General features: G+C 39.8%; 1 protein-coding gene across 9 annotated transcripts in view; it reads right to left on the reverse strand.

The window, feature by feature from the left end:
• GRIP1 (glutamate receptor interacting protein 1) overlaps window positions 1-22946 on the reverse strand; it is a 493469-nt gene that overhangs the window by 322607 nt on the left and 147916 nt on the right. Inside the window, exon 1 of one of the 9 annotated variants that reach the window (XM_019514684.1) lies at window positions 11342-11579. The exons of the other annotated variants lie outside the window; for them this stretch is intronic. Within the exon in view, the coding sequence (XP_019370229.1) occupies window positions 11342-11396 (55 nt within the window). The 5' untranslated portion in view covers window positions 11397-11579. Of the gene's footprint in view, window positions 1-11341; window positions 11580-22946 lie in introns of those variants that run through there. 9 annotated transcript variants of the gene reach the window in all.

Raw genomic sequence — 22946 nt, forward strand, 5'->3', positions numbered from 1 at the left:
CCTGTATTACTTTTCCAGTGCTCCTCTAAAATCCTAAAATAGAGTCATAGAGTTAAAGAGTAGTAGGGCTGGAGGGGACCTCAAAAGGTCATTTAGTCCAACCCCCTGCCTGAGGCAGGATCATCCCAATCCCAACCACATTATTGCCTAACTTCTTAAAAGCTACACATTCAAGTGTGAGAAAAGACATTACATCATAACTTGCTACACATAAAGCAGGGGGACCCAATGTCCTGCTGCAGCCAAGGGTTGTTAAAAGATGCTCGATACATCCCAACAGTATTCCTCATCGCAAAATCATCCTACAAGATAGATTACTTACCTTTATACAGGAGAGATCATCTTTTTCCAGGTAGCTTGGGGCAAGGTAGTAAGGTTTGTTTCTCACATAGAAGTTTGGCTAAGTAATCAACACTCCACTCTTTTACATTCATCTTCATCTGAAAGGCTTACCCTTCTGGCTAACAGGTGACTATCAGAACTTCTAAAGCGAACAGGAATGAGAATGAGCATAGGGCTGACTGAAGGAAACAAAGTTCCAAAGGAAGGAAAAAAGACTGATGGGAAAACTTTAGAAAGAAAAGCATATTATTTGAAAAAATAACCGCAGAGACGAGGGGAGAAGCGAAATGAACAGGGAGAAAAAATATAGCAGGACAACACAGAGTAAAGAAAGCAAAGAGAGAACTATAATGGAGCAGTGAACAAACTGGTGCTGAGGCAACTCTTGAATAGATGCATTATAGGGGTGTGCAAAATGGGTCATATTTGATTCGGATTCAGCCCAAATCGGGGACAGCGACTTGATTCGTTGATTCAGATCACTGTCACTGATTTGATTAGGCTGAATCCAAATCTGATGATTTGATGCTGATTAGGAGAATCAGTGATTTGGCCATAGACACATCTTTAAATGTTTTTTCTACATACTTCGAGGTACCAGGCATGGCTTGTGAATGCTGTGATGCTGGGGCGAATGGAGCACCCCACAGGAGCATGGAAGGGGCCCCCCACATGGTCGACAGCGAACCTGGAAGTGGACCAGAAGTAGTTCTGGTCCAGTTCCGGGTCTGCCAGGGGGCACGCTGGGGGGGCCCCCCAACTTAGTGATCAGCTATGGGGGGACCCTGGATGCCCCCCCAGACCCAGGAGGCACCAGTTGCCAAGCCAAGAGTGCAAGGGGTGTGTGGCTACCAGCATGCTTCCTGGCAGACCCAGAAGTGGACCAGAAGTGTTTCTGGTCCACTTCCAGGCCTGCTGCTGAGCGTGCTGGGAACCCCCCACATTCCTGTGAGATGCTTCATCTGCCCCAGCATCACAGCATTCATGAGCTGCCTGGTACCTTAAGGTATGTAGAAAAAACATTTAAAGCTGTGTCTGAATCTTTCCAAATCTCTCTGAATCGATTCAGAGGGTTCCGATTTGATTTGGAGAGATTAAAGGGTCTCCTGATTCAATCTGGATTTGGAGATTCGGCCACCAAATCAGGCCGAATCTCCACCAAATCAAATCAGGGACCAAAGCGTCGCACAGTCCTATTGCATTATGATTACACAGGTGTTTTATTTGGTTGAAATTACAAAAGATGTGGCTCTGCCAGGACACATTGGCAAGGGTATCATTTAATCTGGCTAGCAGACTCGGTCTTTGTCTAGGTAAGCATCATAAACAGCCCCAAGATAAAGCACCTGATCTTTGAAACATTGCAATAATTTATTGAGAAGTATTTAATAATAATCCTATTGTTCCAACAGAAACCCATGTTTTCTAAGAGCATTGCCAGGGTCTGTATTTCCTGTATGCACTCTTCAGTTATAGCTTGCTTTAAAAGATTGTTTGTACTATCTACCTTTGAAAACAGGCTACACTTTTTTAAATAAAATATTTCTTCTAAAATGGCTCACATCTTACTTTTGTGTAAAAAGAATAAATAGAACAAAAAAAGGAAAAATGTCATGTATGCACAAATGTGTCTTTATTTGTTATTTTATTGTTTCTTAAATTCACAAAAATTGGATTGTCTTATATTTGAAGGAATATAGTATAGTTTTGAGGAAGAGAGCAAGAGCGAGAGAGAGGGAGAGGGAGAGGGAGAGAGAGCGCAAGCAAGTGAATGCAGGACTGCAACCAAGAGATTAAACCATGGAGTCAGCTAAAACAAAATAATCATGACTTGGGCTATTGAAAGGTATCCTCCAATGTCTGTTGGCTCTTTAGGGCACGCAACAGTTAATTTTAAGAACTAGTCATTCTGGTTATGCTAATGACAGAACTGAAGATCTGTCCTTATCATACTCAAATCTTACCCTATGGCGAGTTATGTTTTCGCTTTTAAAAAGACAGTATGCACTGCATAAGCACCGAACCATCCTATAAACATGAGCTCCCCACTCCACCTTTTGTGTGAGCCTCATCTCAAAGTAGGTGGACCATGACAGCAAGAGAAAAACTCTATGTTAGCTGAAAGGGTGCACATGCTGTAGAGGTGACATATGCCCGTGGGGTAGTTTTGCTTCGTTTCTGGGTTTGACTGTGAAGAACTACATCTGAATAATTTTGTAAATAACCATATACTGTACATGTCGCAACCCACTGAAGCCCGATCATCATTTGAGCCATTTCAAGAAAAGTGGTAGTTACTCAGAATGCAACGCTATCAGGGCTAAGCACAAAATTACAGTGGAACCTACCTAACAATGTTCAGGGGATGGCACAGTTAACTACGAAAGCAATTTAGCTTTAAACTTTGGTAGCATACATATATCAGCAAGTTTCCATTATTGCTCTGCATTGCATATATAAACTTACTGTTGCTGTTATAGTATATTGCATAATTATGATTTACCATGTACATTCAACATAAATGACTTTCATGGACCCTGGTACACACAAAACAGCATAAATTATTGGAAGGTGCACTAGAAATGCATGTGAGAACAAGAAAAATATTATATTACATTATGAGAAATATTGTATTTATTCTTCAGGTAATTAAAGAACAGGCATTTGTAGAAGAGAAAGGAATTACAGTTGTACTTTGTTAGCTCAGCTGGAAATTTCCTATTTTTTGAACACTCATTTGTGCAACGTTATCATTGCCTTTGAGCCCAAACCAACTCTCAGCAACGTCTATAGCAGTCTTTCCATTAACTTCAATGAGAGCTGATTCAGGTCCTTAATGTAGTTTTTTGGATTGTGGTTTTATAGGAGGACCCTAAACTTTATTACCAGTTAATGGAATCCAGTCTGCAACCTTTCAATTTGGTGGATGTGCCGCACATGAAATTTGCTAAGCTTTTAAAAAGAAACAAAATGAGGAATAATAAAATAAAAAAGAGCCTTTTTCCCTGAACTTCAAAGCTCTGTGAAATTGCAACAAACTGGCAACAGTCCATCTAAACTCTGTATTCTGGAAGTTTCTGGCTAGACACTAACTACTCCAGTGGCCTGATCGACCTACTTCAAGAGGTAGGGTGGCCATTGATGCATCCTCAGAATACAGAACATCTCCTTGGTGAGGGGTGGGACCACCGCCCCACTCAGCCAACCAGTGGTGAAGAGCAGGGTTGCCTCCTCCTCAGCTAATCAGCAGTGAGGGGTGGGGCGATCAGGCCCCCTGGCCAATCAACAGCAAGGTGTGGGGCCACCACAAAAAGACTGGGAAAATGGCACTGGCCTTGGCTTATTGCAAATATTAATTCTTTTATTTTGTACTTTTAATGACACTGAATGCAGACAGCAGTAACTGTGTTCATGAGTACCAGTTTAATAACAAGTAATTATTATAACTTTTATTACAATGTGTATTCATTTTCATACTATACCAATAAAACAAAATGAGCAAAAACAATTAAAAAAAACAGCAAGTAAAATACAATAAGAAAGCTCCCCCTGCATCGTGGCTTCACATATCCCAGAGCTCTGCCATTCTCTCCAGACACTCCAGCCTTGAGAGAACATGGCATAGTAGGTGCGAGGCTTGGGCACCCCTTCCTCCCCCTGGGATCTGGTCTCACTCCAGCCCAGCTCCACGCTCTGGAGCCAGGGGCACGCACTGCACAGGGACCTCATCCCACCCCCCACTGGCATTCAGCACAGACACTGGGCACCTGTGAACCTGCCCTGGCCACATTCTAGTCAGAGCTGGGCTGAGCGGGGTTGATGGGCATTGCATGCCTGTAGCAGTGCAGCCAGCTGCCCAGCAGGACCTTCTCTTCCTTCCCCATGAGACAGACAGGCTCTCCTGTCCTGGAGGAGAAATAATGGCTTAACGAGCTGGCCCAGCCGCCCGAGAGTCCAGAGTCCCCTCTGCCCAAAACTCCCCTCCCTGTGCAGCAAGTCACCCTAGGGACTCACCAGGCTGCTCTGTGGATGCAGAGATGGTGACAAGAGACTCTTCCCAATCCCACTGGCATTTCAGCAGGTACAAATGCAGTGCTCCACCTGCCCGCTCTCAAAGCCATTGCCTTGTGCTGAGGCAGCACAGGGGTGTGTGTGTGCACAACAACTGCCCAGCCCTGGCAGCTCAGCTACCCCAGGGCCTGGGCCCACCTGCACATGCCCAGCCCAGGCAGGGAGCTCAGGCACACAGCAGTGCCTTGGCCCTTGCACAGGTGCAGTGCAACAAGCCTCTGCAATCCTCCACCTCTCTCCCTCCCTCCATCGGTGGCTCAGAACCATGCTCCTCCTGGCTGTGTACTGCCCTACCGCTAGGCACATCCAACAGAATTGCTAGGACAAATGACTGACATGCATTTCCACCAACAAACTGAAAAACAAGGACTTTTCCAGTCCGTTCCTCATTCAGGAACGGACAGGGGACACAGGGTTTTAAAACAGGAACAATGGCCATCCTATTAAGAGGTCAACCAATGGGAACTCCTGTGCTGCAGAGCTTAGCAGCTGTACATTTGGGGAAATTAGTTTGTGCAAAACTTCTCAACAATTCTCACTCAAACATTGTTCTAAAAATTACTGCTGGATATAGATGGAGTCTGCAAAATTTTAGTCAAAAAGTTATAAAAGTTGCAGAGATTTATGCATGAATGAAAAGTGATGATTAAATCAGAAACTCCCACGCCTCCCAGCTCTAGTAACTGCTGCTTCTCTGTGTGACATTTTGTGTTTCTTCAACATTCTTAACTATTATTAGAGAAACTAGCAATCAAAAGGAGCCCTGCAAGAAACTTAGTGGGCCAGAAAATGGAAACTTTCCTTTAATTGTTTTAAGAAGCCCTAATATACAGGAAAAGTAAACTTTAGAACCAGTGTGCTATAATATACTTTATTTGGTAACACCTTGCATAAACACTGTGTCACTGAATGCGATATAAAATTAAACAGAATTCATTTCTTTATAGCTCTAATATTTATTTATGGCAAAAATACGGGGTTTTATTTTTAAAAAATGGTGTCCCCTCATTTTTATTATTGAAATTAATTACATCAGAAATAAAGAATAAAACAAATTAAGTTGTAGATATTATTATTTACATTAAGGAAATTAACCCAACAGTATTTTTTTATCACAAGGAATAATTTTTGCGTGTCCTCACCCACCTTTCTGGACTTTTGCCATATGCTATGTCCTACATTTGCCCTTTGCATGTTGAGAGGTACAATGGACAGCCTGAAGATGGCTGTTCCAGGTGCCAGCTCCTGTAGATACAGTAGCAGTTTCACCACATGAAGCGAGGTGAAGGGAACAGAATGAGCTATTTACAGTACATGTGAGAAAGGACCAAAGCAAACAGCAGGGGAACAACCTTTGTAAAGACTTGTAAGGAAAGATTAGTGGGTTGTAAAAACATGGTGCCTAATTAACTTTGAACTGGAGCCTGGACTGAATGGGGAAACAACAGAAATGTTCAAGAAGAGCTTATTGGTGATACAACCAAAACACTGTTTCAGCGTGAGAAAGCAGGGACATCATTATGTGAAGATGGAGTGCTTATAGCTCATGTAAGCCAAGGAAAGGAATTGCATTAATCAAGAGAAAAGGGGATGAAGGCATGGTTGAGGATTTAAGCATGGATATAGCAAGATAAACATCTTGTATGCTTATTTGCAGATGAAAGATACAGAGAAGGAGAAGCAGTGTTCACATCCAAAGAGGACACCAAGGTTGGAGACTCATCCCTCATGCTTTACCCAGCAGCATTTGATTTCTAAGTCCAAAGGAAAGAGACGCACTGAGGAGACACAGATTTCAGTCTGAAGAATCTGGCTCTGCACACATATAGGCTAAGGACAGATGTTACACATAAACCGATATGAGTGATCAGAAACTGGTTTAAAGCTGTAACAGAACAGAAGTTCAGTGCACGCAGGCCATGTTCAAAATGGCTGAAACCGGTTTAAGATAGGCATGGAGGGATGTAGTATCACACTTAACTGACTGAGGTTAAACCAATCTATGGAAATTCTGTTCCAGATCTCCTCTCAACTCAAATTACCCCACAGTCCCCCAGCATCCCAGGATGCTTTGCAACTCCCTCCAAACTCCCTTGCAGGGCAGGAAGGCTAGCCTCTGCTCTACTGTCTGCTTCAGCCAAGCTCAACCAGCCCTGCCCCTGCCCTGTCACAGAGCTGAAGCAGCAAAGCCCCTGCTCCAGAGCTCAGCTGGTGGGGAGTCTGGGGGTTGGCGACAGGGCCAGCAGAGACCCCTGGCTCAGCCCCACACCCCGGCTGGGGGCTACACAACACAGGAGGGCCCTGCAGTGGGGACTGCTCCAGGATTCCAGCATTCCTCCCTCTGCAGTCCACATGGGCAAGCGCCCCAGCCAAGCCCCCATGCCAGAGGCCAGGTTTGGCACAGGGGCAGGGCTGGGGCAATCACCCAGGTGGGCTACAGGGGGAGGAATGGTGGGCTGTGGGAGAAAAGGCCCCACCACCCAGCAGGCCTCCCCATACTATGCAGACCCCAGGTGGGCAGGGGGCCACAGCCTGGGTTGCTTTGTTCCCCCACCAGCCCCTCTACCCCTGGGGCTGCCAAGACTACCAGCTCTGGAAGCCTAGGTCTCAGCGCAAGACAGGGCGACAGCAGGAGGTTGGGGGCATGTGCCTGACAGTCAATCAGGGATGGCTGGCTGGTGTGCATGAACACCCCCCACACCCCTTCTGGCCAGGCCAGTGTAGGCACTTGCCTACTTCCCCCAACACAAGGGCAAAAGTGTGTTACATGTACTCAAGATCCAATCTGCACAGCTTAGAGAAACCTGCAAAGGTTGGATCAATTTTGCCTCAGGCTTTTTGATTGTCTATACTTAGCCAAAGTATGGGACAGGCAAGTTTTGTGACAGGGGCTGTCTAATAAAATAAATCAAATTAACTCTACTACGTGGCCTCAGAGACAGCCCCCCAAAAAGAAAGAGCTGCTTCTGAAGCTGTATAGGAAGCTTTCATTGAGGGTAAGCAGTCTGGTAGGAGGGAAAAGGAAGATTACGAACATAGGAATCAACTCAAGAGTGGTGGCCTCAACAGCTGAATGATGCAGAATAAAGAACTGCATCTTCTGTGAAGGATGGGTCTCTGAACCTGCACCTACTCGCTAACAACTGAGAGAAGATCAAATTATTCCTAACCCAAGAGGTGGAATACTTTTACTGGTTAACATGGCACTGAGGTGCTTGGGATTCGACTAGTCGACTGGAAGTCCCTTTCAACCCAAATGATTCTGTAAAAAGCACCAAAGCCCTGCTGCCATCCTTCTCAGGGCCTGCGAAGTCCAGAGGGCACATGCTACGTAAAAGGGCCACAATGTGAAGACTGAGAAATTCTCTTTGAGGAAAGATCACAGAGAATCATGTTTAGATGCATCTGCTAACACGTATATATGTTAATAACAACAGAAGGAAGCTCTTACCTAAAGAGTTATTCATTAGTGTTCCAAATGCTACTTACAGTGTTTACAGTGTGCATACTTAGTGTTTGTTTATAAAGAAATTGCATGGCATTTTCTCCTCGAAGCTCACTGGGAAATGCTGTTAACATCTACATTCAGATCTTTACACACACAATAACCCTGAGGCTTAACTCTGTCTAATGCTTCTTCATATACTCTTGAAAAGGCAAAACTCTGACTTGTGCTTTATTGAAGAGTTAACATGAAGTATAGGTAGAAGGGAAATGGCTATACATATTATTGTCTCATAATCCCCTAACTGGTTAAGTGACAAATATAAAAAGCTGGAGATTGGAGATTTGGAGATTCTCTAGTTAGTCTGTGAAAAATTATCACTCTGAAATACTTAACCCAAAGAAGAAGAGATTAAGTATACTTTATCAAGGCAAACAGGAAACATTAAATGAGCCAAACAGTATGTACAATTGAGACTCAGCAGCACAGAAGTGCTAGCTATGAAGTTAAGATTAAAACTTAAGTGTGTAACAAAAAAAATCGCAAGTGGAACTAAAATATATGCATCTTATACAGAAATTGTATATATGTTTTTGCATAGCAGACTGTCATGAGATCAGACAGCAAAAACTGACAAAACAATGTGAAAGCAGTGCTTTTCATGCTTTTATATCCAAGAAACATATATGCAACATTTATTAATGTGTGATATAGCAATCAAGTGCATCACACACACTCATTTTTACTACATCAGGGTAAAGGCAAAAAGAGCAAAGAGGACTAAGAAATAAGCTTTTGGGTCGTCAGAGAAAAACAGAATTGGGATAGAAGGGACACTAGTAGAGACAAGCCAGAGCAAATCATTTACAGAAAGGAAACAACTTGCAAAGCTGTGATGTCAGGCCAAGAAAATGGAAGATCCAGTGGCAAAGAGTAAAAACGTAAGAGAAACCATGAGAGTACGTAAGGAGTGGACAGCTGACTACAAACAGAAGAGTCATTTTCATCTTATGACCAGATAGGTGAAATAAACAAAATCCTTCTTCTTTGACATTTCGATCATGTTGACCAGTCTGTAATGGATGGTCGACATACAAAATTAGAGGCAGAGAATCCTAAGAATTGAGCAGTTAGAACAAAGTCTTGTTAAAAAATGATAAGACAAGGGTGAAATGCTAGCAACAAAAGACCCACAAACACAAAAGCAGGCCCAAATTCTGCTGTTAGGTGCTCAAACCTGCTTCTTCTCCAAGCCAAGGAGCTCTGCAAAGACACCGAGGAGCTTAATTTGCCTGACATCCTTCATTCTCTTTTTCCTGTAGAGAACACTGCATCCATCAATTCATGGCTGAACAACTGTTCTATACTTGTTTGATCAATTTAACAACTTGTCCTCATTGTTATGAAATAGTTGGCACAGAGGTTCAGTTACAAAATTTATGATGTCTAGTTGAACAATAATGGTTTTAGCCTTGGATTCTAGCAAAATAAAAATAGAAACCAAAAAAGGAATTAGAAATGGGTGCTCTCCCTTGCGAAGAAGACAAAGACAATCTCTTCCTCTTACTGCACCTTTGAAAAAAATCTTTTAAACCAGAACGCGGTCACATTGTTTTCCTTACAAGTAAAATAAAGATTACTGCCTGGAAAATACATTTTTTTAAATGAGTAGAATTATATGGGTAAAAACAAAAAAAAGTTTCTGTAAAAATAATTCATGAACAATAATTTGAACCAAAGTGGTTATTAAATAAGCAGCCAGAAATATTGAACACTGAACTGGAATGAGGAGATATAAAGATTAAGAGAGGAAGAATCAAATGTTGTATATTGGCAGCAGCTTAGTGAACATCTCTCCCTCCATGTATACAGCAACAGTAGACAAACACAACGCACACACTTCTCAGTGTGTGATCAGTGGTTTCATACCTGTTCTTACTTGGGGGCACAAAAGAAGTTACAATTATTTCAGAGAAAAAACAGCTTGAATTATCTGCAATGGAAGTGTGAAAGAATTAAGGTGGCTATGATGTATGAGAATATTGATTATACCAGAGAAAATTGTATTTAAGTGGAGCAACAACCCTCATCACTAAGAGAGACTAAATTATTTTGCCAAAAGCTGTCAAATAAAGAGCTCATCAGACAAAAAGGCTAGCCCCTTCACTCAAAGCTGTAAAAAAAAAACCCATGGAATTTCAAGCTGATAAATTAATAATAAACCTCCGAAATTAAGCATATGCTACACACATAGGAAAACTAAACATTACAAGAAAAAGATATGAGGTAAGAGCCCATCAATGAATGAATAAATAATTTTAAAAGATTTAATTCTGCATGTATTCTAAGGGCCCTATGATGCAACATGAAGAGTAGGAAAATGAAATATGTAATTTTAATTAAAATATTGTTGTTCTAGGGCCCATCACACACAAGCAAAATAAAATAATTGATTTTGAGCTGAACTGCTGATTAATCAAGGAATGCTGATTTTTAAGCTAAGTTAATACACATACTTTCATTAACATATTTATGCTTTTACAGTTCTAAAGTCATGACCAGTACTGGTTTCACATTAACTAGTCTAAAAACAAAAGCTTCTCATTTATTTCAAGACTCAATGTTAGAAGTTACTATAAAAATAACTTTCCCCTAGCACTAACCTTTTACAAAAAGACAGTACAAACATTTCTGAATAATATTAATTGGAATTTTTAAAAATGATTAACAGGACTTCTTGACAAAATATACTAATTTGGGAAAAAAGCCACGATATCTTGTCCATAAAGGTTTAAATACAGCTGCTAAAAATCACACAGAACTCAGAATAAGATTTGAATGTGTTTTAAAGTTTTGGAAGAGAAAACTAAAGGCTACAAAAAATTATGACAATATAAAATGCATATTTCTAGAATGGACAAATTAAAAACAACTGCCCAAGTGTAAGAACATAATCCAAGCCATGAAAACACCCAAACTATATATATTTCATCACATACAATATACTGTTTGCCTCAGATATTTTCAATATGCAGAGAAGCACCCTCGGAAAGGTTATAAATGCTAATGCACAAAAGAACTGGGAACACAAAAAGACCAATAATGTTTGATACAGGTCCCAGGTATCCTTCTCAGCTGCTTTTAATAATAGACAGCACAGAGTAACACATGCAAGACTCTTCTGAGCAGTTACCAGGAATACAAAACAACGATATCCCATAATAACTTTGGCACTTGACTTAAAAACAAATCCTCCTTTAAGCAGTGAAATCATCTGAAAACATAAACCTATCGTATGTTCGAATGTGCATGCAGCACTAAAGGATTTCAACTAAAACAGACCCTACCTTTATATATTCACAGAGTTCTTTGTTGTCTGACAATAAATTGTAAGGGAAGTCATATTTAAAAGTAAAACCATTAGGCTGTGTTTATGGATGCTACAACAGAGCCACTGAATGAATAACAAGGAAAGCACATTACCTTTAGCAAGTCTCCTCAGAATTTGACAACGGCATTTAAAAGAGACAGCTATCATTCTTGCTTACTGCCTTCAGTGGTAAAGTATACTCAAGGCTCTGCTCTGGTGGATGCAGCACAAGCATATGAATTCCTCGCGCACATACCAGAAGAAAGGTAGTCCCAGTGGGGAGTGACAAAGCTTAATTCCTCTTGGCTGATGCAGAGATCAGCTTCATGTCATCCAGCAAAGCTGTGTCATTTACTACTACTACCACCACTATCACCACCTGCAGTATGAGATCAATGGCTTAAAAGCAGTATTTCTTTAAAAGCCACAAAGCATCCAATAGTATAATATACAGACAATGATACTACACGGAGCCATTCTACAGTCTCTCACATTTCCCCACTGTGCATGGAGCAATGGTTTCTGTTCCAGGAAAAGGGCCGTGCTTTTCAGCAAACGTAGGGATATTTTCTTCCCTTGCATCTCTCATTTCCTTTACAATTCTCCCTGAATAAGCAAGCAAAAGACTAGAAAACCTAGTTCAGGGTTGGGAGGAGGGAATATTTTAAAGTGAAAACTATATTTTAATTGAAAAGGAATTAGGTTTAACCTTAGAGAAAAGTAGGGAAGAAACAAATCACGTGTCTGCTTGATTTTATCATCAGAAAAGCATTTTGACAATTACAGACAAGTATATTAAGGCAGTGGAACCAGAGAACGAGAGAGAGAGAGAGAGAGAGAGAGAGAGAGAACGAAGGAGAGGAAGCGCGAGTACGATACACTGTTATGTAGGCAGGACCATGAAGCATTTGATCACAAAAAAAATAAATAAAATGATGCTGCACAGAAAATACATAGCGAGTCAGGTTCCTTCCCCTTCCAGAGCCATGGGGGAGAAAGAAGAAGGGGGAACTAGGAAGAGAACAGCTTTTAGTGCATTTCAATATTTATCTTGTAACTAAATCTACCTAAACCTTACAACATTTTATATACCATACAGTATTGCTCCATTTCATCAGGAATTCTACATACCTATCTCCAGTCACACCTCAAACTAACCTCCCTTTGACATTTCATTCACAAAATAAGTTGAACATGGTGCTTAAATGACAGCTCCATCCCACCCTAGAAGACCAATCAAAAATGTCCTAATGGACAACACTCCATACTGGTTCTATGAACTTATAGCACAAATTTAAAAGTAAAACTGTGCCCAATTGACAAATGGTTCATTTGACAATAATCATCAGACAATTATCCCTCTATCATCCCTTCTCCACTTTGAGAACACATTTAGCATTGCCTTCATATGCTTCCTGACCCATTTATTTCCTTCTGTTTCAAAATTAGTGAGGGTATTTCCTGGCAGCCTTCATAAAGGCAACACTGTATTTGATCAGCTAGTGCTAGGTCACATGTTTGCTACAATGAGAGTTAAGGGATGGAAGAAGAACCAGGTTTGGGTGGGGGGAGGGAGGGAGGTAAAAGGAAGAATGGGTCAATAAACATGTTCTAATTCATATGTTTCATTTGTATTTTATTAAATGTTAATAAAATTCAGCCAACAGACATGAAAAAGCCCAACCAAACAGTTAGGTTTCATTTCGATTAGATCTAGATAGGTGTTGACCTCCTATCCTAAGTAGTGGGCAATCTGGTGAACATGGGCTTGGGAATTTGAAGAGGCTTTCTCTGAACCGAAGTTCTGACATGGAGATGTCGTGTAGGAAATTTGGGGGACAGGGCGTTGGGGTATCCATGTGTTGTTATTCACAGAAGTCCAACAAGTAATTAGGAAATATTTTGATATTATTTGTTGTTTGGACCCTTGTCTTTCTGGAATGAAGAATTCAACCAGGGAGGTTTGGGATCTATCATGGATGGAAATTATCAATATATTTTTTTAAGCAAGCAGTTTGCCAACATGCCTTATTGTGCCTTTGCTCAAGTAACAATCTCAATATCAATAATCTCACCTCTTGCCATCATGTCCCATTTCTCTTTTTTTAAAGAAAAGGTTCTTGAAAAGATGGTGCCTAAACATACCTGGCAATGCCAGGAATCTTGAAATTTCCTTTTCTCATGTCCCCACCAGCATTACCATATAGAGAATGCATTAGTCTTGTTGGCCAATGAGCTCCATTTGAGAGTGGACCTCGGATCAAGCATCCATACTGATTTATTTAGATCTGTCAAAGGGCCTAGCAAGGACTAAGTTATTTCAATGGCTTTAGTTATGCCTCTGACAAAAATAAGAGAATATACTGAATGATTGTTCAGCTGCCCAAATAACTCTACTGTCTCACTCCTCCTGTTCAGTGTGCATACAGAAACACTGTGTAAATGTTGGGATATCTGCAGATCCCACAGGCAAACGTTTCCCAGCTTTTCATTTCATTGGACCCAGTTCACCAGCTCTCTACCTCTTCACTAGTTCACTATATCTCTGTCAGCACCAAACTGAGATGACTGAGCTAGCAACACCTAGTTTAACATTAGAGATGGAAATAAGACATTTTCAGCGACCACCTTCTGGAATTCACGTCTACTTGTTTCATCATCAGCTACACTTGACAATCTGTGTAAAGCACCCAGGTGTACCATGTTAAACACCACGAAGTGTCTGCAGCTCTCCTGTTGGAGGGAAGATTTGCACCTGTGAACAGAACCCAGGCCATGCCTCTGCCTCTGTGCCCACCACACCCGGGAAGACACACACAGCTGAAGGGATACTTTGGGCACAAGGCAGAAGATGAAAAGCAGAGTTCTGACAGAGAAGCAAATCAAGCCCTTTGTGTTTTTAGTGTCTCGCACATAATCTCCATTCTGAATGTGTAACACTGTAATAATAAGAAAAAAAATATATATATAGCCAAGTAAGGGCTGCACAAGCAAAGAAATACATTGTCCTTGAGCTGAAAAGCTAATTATACTTTTTACTTTGTCTTGTAGATTATAAATGCATATGTTAAATAGTCTCTGAAGCATTGCAATAGCCACCTCTATCCAAATCGATACCATTACTTTTGTTTATGCTTTTTTACATAGCTTTTCAATCCTGTCATACAGCTGGCGTCCAAACTAATTTGAATTTCTCAAGTAAGATTTCATGAGGACTTTATTTTATGAAAGTCAAGATATATGGCAATTGCTGCATAGTCCATTCATCCACTATTATTTTTTTTATTATTGTTCAAGAAAGACGCTCAGGATAGTTTGGCACAATTTGTACTTTATATACTTATGGGCCTTATTGCTTGAGTTTTCACCAGTTCCCATATTTTGTAAGACATCAAAGCCACTCTTCTAGGAAAGCAATTGCCAAAATTGCTTCTCTATTCTTTCTAAGATCCTGATGCAGGAAGGAATTTAGCATGTCCTATTCATTTTTAAGAGCTTTCCTGAATAAGGGTGTGCCTCTGGATTGGAGTTTTACCACTTGGCAAAAGGTACTCCACTTCTGCTGCTAAATTCACTGGTATTACTCCAGTTGTTGGACACTATTTTACTGAGATTAGGGTTGGATCCAAAGGACTGCAACACCACAGGGTGACATGCCAATGAGCTCTGGTGGGAGTGGCCATACATCTTCAGCTGTGGGGCACATGTACAGTGAGCTCTCTTCACTGTCCACATGCCAATGTCAAAGGGGTGTGGCTGCATCTCCCTTGCTGCAATCATGGATCTACCCATGCTTGGGATATATATCAGGGATGTGCAAAGCTTTGCTTGCTGATGTGATTCAGCAGAGATTCCGCCCAATTTGGTGGCTGAATCTCCAAATCCAGACTGAATCAGGAGACCCATTAATCTCTCCAAATCAAAACAGAAGCGATTCGGAGAGATTTGATGATAAGGACATAGACACAGCTTTATATGTTTCTTCCATGTACCTTAAGGTACTAGGCAGCTTGTGAGCACTGAGATGGTGGAGAGGATGGAGTGTCCCACGGGAGTGTGGGGAGTGCCACAGAGCACGCGGGGGACCCTGCCAATTCCAGGTCCACTGCCAAGCACACAGGCCCCCCCACCCCCACATGGGACGCCCCATCCGCCCCATCATCTCAGCATTCATGAGCTGTGCCTGGTACCTCGAGGTATGTAGCAAAAACATATAAAGTTGTGTCTATGGCTGAGTCGCTGATTCTCCAAATCAAAATCGAATCTTCAGATTCAGATTTGGCGGAATTGAATCGGGACAGTGATCCAAATCAGTTAATCAAATCACTGCCCCCCAAATGAGGCTGAATCTGAATCGAATATGGCCTGCTTCATACCTCCCTAATATATATCATTCAAATCTAATAATTGAGCCAAAGTTCATTTTAAAAGAGGCTGGTTACATTCAATAAAATAGGAATAAAAAGATCAGAATCCTAGTGAATAATAAAACAGCTAAGAAAACAGTGTGTGTGTGTGTGTGTGTGTGTGTGTGTGTGTGTGTGAGTGAAATTTCAAGTGTATGCACTCATTCACTGTATTAACAAGGTGCTTGCCATCTCCTAGTTGACTATGATGCTTTATTACTTCGTGTTTAAAAGCATGCTTCAGTAAAACCAATGCGTCTGTACACACACACACGCACAAAAATATGCCTATTTATAGTCATTTAAAACTTGTAAGAAAAAGAACACAAGCAACAATGAGTTCACAATAGATACTATATATACACACACACACTGTATATAACAAGTATATATTATATATGCACTATATATGTTATATATATTACATATTATATTACATATACATTCTTGGATAACTAAAATCCCATGGTAAATAATCAACTGTGTGTCAGAAAATGAAAGCAGCTTATTTTCACATGAGAAAATAGGCAGCATCTATATGCAGAATTTCCTTTAACAGGCCATCTTCTAGCTAAACTTTACCAAACCATCTTTGGGGAGAAACTTTTACAATGACAACATGAGATAAATTTCTTTGAAGTAAACATGAAATATAGGAGTAATATCAAGTAATTGTTTTAAATGGAATAGAACCTCTTAACTTTTACACAATATAAAATTTCCAATATGAGAACAGAGTATCTAAATGGCTGACAGTAAGAATTTTCTGTCAACATGTTTGTTTATTTGAATAGAAAATGCAGTTTCAGAAAAATGGCCAAGAAATGTAATCAGAATTATATCACAAAAATGCATTTGAAATATTTAGTTTCTGCTTGGTTCAAATAACTCTGTGTAAGAGGAAAACAGGATTGGAAGAGACCTCCTGGGTCAGCCAAGTCTAGTCCTTTGCTCTTCTTGACAGTTATATCATGTAATTCTTTTCATATGCTGATCAAGCTCCACCTCAAAAACAATTAATTTCCTTGCTTTTACAGATCTTAAGTCAATGTCCATCTAACATGCCATATCAATGCTATAATTTGGGTGCCACACATTCTTTATCTCCTCTATGCACAAGGTTTCCTGGCTGGAATACAACCCCCAAGATGCACTGCAAACTTCCATTATTAGTCAAGCCATCAAAGGTGCATGATAGGACATGTAAACCAAGTCAGAACGTCTACCCATACAGGAGAATAAGGATATGAGGCATTCAAACTACAATTCCTGGGAAGCAGTGGGGCAGCTTGGAGGCACACATTAATATCTATCAAGTCAAGCTAAAACCAAGCATTTGGACTCAGCTCAACAAACTGAAAATATTTTGATTCAAGGGTGCTTAATTGTTTTGCTTCTTCTGGAAATGCTGAAGGGAAACATGTTAAAATATTTCTTTCACTTCCATATAAAAAGAAGTACTTTGCTTTCTCCTAGTTTAGTATTTGATTTTCAACCAACTAACAAAAATTTACAAACACAAATTTACAAACAACTAGTAAATGTCTATTATAAGGCCCCACAGGTGCAGAGACAGATTTCCTGGGAGTTCTGTGTGGTTACACTGACTGGTCTGCCCACAGGCACCATATTACAGGATTGGGAACTCAGGCCACAGCTCATTAGTCAATTGTTAAAAATGCTAAAAAAACCATGCTAAAGCAATGGCGTATGTCCAGAACAACACTGAATTACTTTGGAACAAAATTTCCTTCCTAGACCTTGATCTTTCTGCTCACATTCAGACACTCAGAAGATCCCAGTGATTAAAAGATACTTGGTCCCAGTGTCACACATCTTCACTCATTCAAATAGATTGTACATATTTTGCATGTTACTGCGTATCTAATTTCGTTTATCATATTTTGCATTGTCACTTACTAAAATTACACTGTAGATACCTGCAATATCATAATATTTAACATCCCTATCTACCCACTTGTAAAATATACAAATAGTAAGACTAAGAGGAGTCTGCAACCTTGCTTGCTAAAATAGTTTAGTGATCTATCAAATATTACCCAAAGGATGAATGAATTATAATGGTGAAAGATTGTCACCAGAAGTTTAAAAGTGAATTTTAAATGTAGGTTTATTATGCTTAGCTAAAGAACTCAAAGGCCCCATTAAAATCAGAGTCTAAATGTGCTAGACATGACATGAAGATGTAGTACAAAATAGCACTCGCTGTGAAGACTTTGACAAAAACCAACATTTAAAAAAATTCCTGCAAAAATGAACAATTGAAAAATTATATTTGAAAATACTGAAAAGAACCTACCAAACCAAAATGTTTTGGTTTGATAAAGTTGGAGTATTTTAATTGTATATAGGATACATTGCTTATATTTAACATGTTGCAGCATCCATAAACACAACCCAATGGTTTTACTTTTAAAAATGAGTGCCCTTAAAATTTATTGTCAGACAACAAAGAACTCTGTGAATATATTAAGTTGGGTCTGTTTTAGTTAAAATCCTTCAGTTTTCCAGGCTGTGTACATATTAGGGCATAAGACGGGTTTATGTTTTCAGATGGTTTCATTGCATAAAAGAGGATTTGTTTTCAAGTCAAGTGTTAAAGTTATTATGGGAGATCAAGTGTCTTTTTGCTATAGCATTTTCAGATCTGAATAACACATGCAGATCCTGTCTTACAGTTCAATTCATTAAAAACAAAATATAACCTAGTCTTGTGAATACATTTTATAAAATTATGTGCAAAATTAGATTTTAGAAAATGTACCTCTTTTACATAATATCAGTCTTCTTGTGCATGCCACAAACAGAAAATAACCAGTTCATATACTATGCCCTTCTAAACCATGCAGATTCATAGAAATGTTAAATCTTTCCAACAAGCATAAATAATTGGTGAGGATTAAAATCCCCTCTTTCAGTAAAAGCATGATTTTTACTGCAAAAAAACAAAAACAAAAAACCCCCCAAACCCTAAGAGATATTTGTTTAAATGGAAGGAACTGTCCTCAGTCAACCTTGGATGTAAGCTAGTAAAACTCAGATCTTCACTCCTAAACTTGTTTCATTTACTGTAAAATACATGGTTCATCTGTCCTGATCAAGGTTTTCACAACTACAAAACTTTTGCTTAAAAATTAATTGGGGGCTTAAGGGAATTATAATCTACAGATATACTACATTGGCTACAAAAACAACAAATTTAGCAGTTCCATTAAATTGTCTTTTTAAAAAGGCAATTATAAATATAATCTCAACTATCTGATAACTTGGGAGAAAAATCTATGCAGATACAGTTCATAAACTATTTTAGGTATAGCACCACACCTGATTTAAATCCACAATATTGCAGCATGTTCTTGGTTTCCTTTCATGGGAGGAAATAAAGCAAAAAGGCATGCTTTCTTTCAGAAATATTACTGAGAATTCATCCTAGTATCTCTTCTGTCAGGATGATTCATAAAGGACCACTATTTTTTGAAATATAATGAAATAAATCACAACCAAGGCAATTTTTCACCAATACTGGAAGCAGAAACACTAATAAAAGATGATACAAATTAAAAGAAAATGAATTCTACATTTTCAGTACAGTTGCAGATTTCAAAGAGAGAAACAATAAATAACCCCAACCCCGCACCGTGTACTTAACTCAACATGCATATAATTACAGTCTCTAGGATTTAATGTAATCTCAAAACTAAGATGTCTCTGTCTTGCAAGTAGTTTCCACATGCTGCAGTACATGGCTAAAGACTTCTGTAATTACAATCCCTATAGGGCTTTGTACTTTTTCAATTAGTTACAAAGATGACCTTCCCGCAGATACACCAGTCTTTATCTCATGGAACACAAGAGTTAGCTTTTCAAAAGCAAGACTAGTAAGAACATTTGTTAGCTCCTAAAGGCATTTGATTTGAAAATCTTTTGGGGCTAGTCAGGGGACTTTTACCTGGTCTAATCAAATTGTTATAGTGTGGTTATGTTTATCCTTTATATGAGGGAGTAAAAATGCTAAATATAACACAACATAAAAACTAAAATGTAATTAAGCATTTCATATGCTCAATATTATCATTCAAGTGCGGGGAAAGCTTCTTATACTTAGGAGAAAACAGCTGCTTTGACTTTCCTTTAAAACCAGAAGATTATGCTAATACTACTAGAACAAAAGTGGAATGAGTATACCTTCCCCTAGCCATTTTATTGTGTTTCTTCATTTATTTTTATGAATTAGTAAAACATCTAACCGCCATGAAATCTGAATAAAGCATGAAAAATATAGCATGTACTGTGAGAGATGTAACCGTATTGTATTAAGTAGGAGGATTATTTAGTATAAGGGTCTATTATAGGAGATGTTCAAGCATTAACTGTAAATATTTTATAGACATCCTTTTTTGTTCAAGATACCTTGAAGCAGACAAGAAGAAGTTATAAGAAGATGATGCAGCATAAAAATGAAGTAATATGGCTTACTCAGCTTCAACCCACATATTTCTGATATGTTGAAAATGCAGAATTGGACTGGAAAAGCTGATTCGTTGATAAAATGATATTCCTCTGCACATAAACCACAAGATGGCATGAGTGCATTGACTCCTTTGTGAAAATGAAGCATTTTTGTTTTGAAATTATGACCAGGAAGTGGTTCGTTGTTATTTGACTACTGGCCAACCAGTTAAGAACCCCTACTTTTTTCCTAGCATTATAAACTGCTGTCAAAGCATGGCAAGTAGAAATAGAATCAATATGTCTCTAAAATCTGCAAGATGCACTGTGAAGTTCAGGGGGAAGGATCAAATACGTCACACAGGACAAACCTGGGTTGCAGTGGCTGACTGCACTATGAACGTGTTGGGTTTCTTCTACAACAGAAGCTTTCAACCTGTGGTCCACAGACCCCTAGGCATAGGCAGAGGAAGGCTGGGGGTTGAAGGGGGGGTTAGCCTCCCAACCCCCAAACTAATTTTGTGGTGGCTAGCAACAGCAGCACCACCATGGTGCCACTCGACGTACATCCAGGCCAGAGCCTCACGTGTGCTCAGCTCTGTGTGGCTGAGAAAGAGGCTAATTGCGCACGTGTCGTATTGTGCGGAGCACAATGGGAGTTGCAGTTCTCATGCTGAAGCATGCACTCAACCCTCTAGAATAATATTTTTTCCCTCTGTCTATGCCCATAGGACTCCACAGACTATGTTTAAGGGGTCTGACAAAGAGGACTGTGATCAATCAAAAGTACGTGAATTCCCACACTTACAATTCAAAGGGGTCAGCACCTACATTTGAAATTGTTTAAGGGGTACACAAATGAAAAAAAGGTTGAAGACCACTGTTCTACAACATAGGGAGTGGGACAAGTAGCTAATATGCTCAGTGTGTTGTTTACGTATACAGCATGGTCTCTTACCTCCTTTCACCATATACCATGAAATAACAGTAGATATAGTTAGGAAAGGAAAGCTTTCTTGTGATGCAGTGGAAACAGCAAGATTTATACTGAGCATAGCAATATCTGTTTTGAATGATCTTTTCCTCTGAAGCCCATCCTCAGGGCTGGCAGTTTACTTTCACATTCTCTAATCTCTGTTTCAGTAAAAGTATGTTTCAATAAAGTGTAAGGGAGACAAAGGCTCCTGAATTTTTGTATACTGTAAACATTTGTGTCCATTTTGTTGGATGCCTTGGGACTTTCTCTAGTCCTCATCACCATCCTGTAAAACCAGTCACTCACTAAACTCTTTACAGTTATAATTACATTTCATGCCTTTTATTAATCTATACTTTGAATTTTATAAATATAACACATTAGTAACTGAAGCACCCTTTGATCATTAACTGATCTGGAACTGAAAACCTTCCACCTAAATTTTAAAAGGTAATTGAGATCCACAAGGGCTTATCTCCATGGGTGACTTCTCCACAGACAGAATGACCTCTAAGGCATGCTGTGCAGGACTAAACCTCTTCCTTTGCCTTTGCTCAGTTAGAGGAAGTCATATGGTGCAATCCAGAACTTCTCTGGCCCCACAAGCTGGATGATTGGTGCATGGTGCTTGGATCCAGAAGCAGGGTCAGGGCACAAGGTCTGTCTACAGGTGTGGTTCAGCATGCCAACATAGTCCTATGTTCTGGATCTGGCCACAAAGCAAGCTCACACCAGAGTGATCTGGCACCTGGGGCCATGTCACGCAGACTGCAGGGCTTGCCATGAATCTGCAAATTTGGTGGTGGGGAGCACTGGCAGTATTAATTGTTTTTGGAACAATTAAAGCTGTTACCACTTCTCCCATTGCCATATTTCCAGACCTGTGGGGAGCCCCATGTGCTGGATGACACAGTTGAGCAGATACCACTGGTTTAGTAAATTGTGCCCATTTGAACACAACACAAGTTCTAGGAACTAGGGCATTTATACACATACTTTTTTTGTTCTGCAATGTGCCAGAGATCCCCAACTTTGGAGCAGACTCGATTAATTAAGTCTGCTTCGCAAATGAGCTGAGGCGAACTGCACTGTGCCATGTGCAGTTGTATAAGCAGCAAAATGCAAGTCAGCGCGCAGAAAATCATGGCAGTGCACTTTTGAACTAAAGCATCTCCAATGTATTTTAATTCAAAAGCACACCACCACCATTTTCTCAGCAATGATGCACATATACAACTGCAGTGCTTGCATGTGTAAAAATGCCCAAAGGACCAACCCTACCTCTATAGAGCAGCAAACAGCAGCTTGGCAAGCAATTACACTAAAAGGATTTAGGGGGCATACTGGATAAATAACTCAACATGAGTTCCCAGTGTGACACTGTGCTAAGAAGGGAAAATGCAATTCTTAGATGTATAAATAGGGGAGCAGTGAGTAGGAGTTCGGAAATGATTTTACCTTTGGGCACTGGGAGACTGATAATAGGATCCTATATCCAGTTGTGACATCTACATTTTAAGAAAAAGACAGTGAAAAATTGAAGAAAGTACAGAAAAGAGTATCAAAAGTGATTTGTAAACTACAAAAAATTACTTAATGAGAGACTTCAGCCATTTTGAAAATAGTTTATGTGCAGTGAATTTCTGTTCTATTACAGATTTAAACCAGTTTATGTGTAATTTCTGTCCCTAGCCAAATGGATTTAAGATAAACCTGGTTGAATGTAGAATGTCAGACTTAACTGATTTGAGTTGGATGCCTCAACCGGCTTATGAAATTTCTGTCTCAGACCTCTTTCTGGTTCAAGTTCAATCACAGTCCTCCCGTATCTCCAGCCCCAGGCTAGGCTATGCTGTTTGTTCCAGC

Source organism: Gavialis gangeticus, unplaced genomic scaffold (genome assembly GCF_001723915.1).
Source record: "Gavialis gangeticus isolate Ggan-Ray unplaced genomic scaffold, GavGan_comp1, whole genome shotgun sequence".
NCBI lineage: Eukaryota > Metazoa > Chordata > Crocodylia > Gavialidae > Gavialis > Gavialis gangeticus.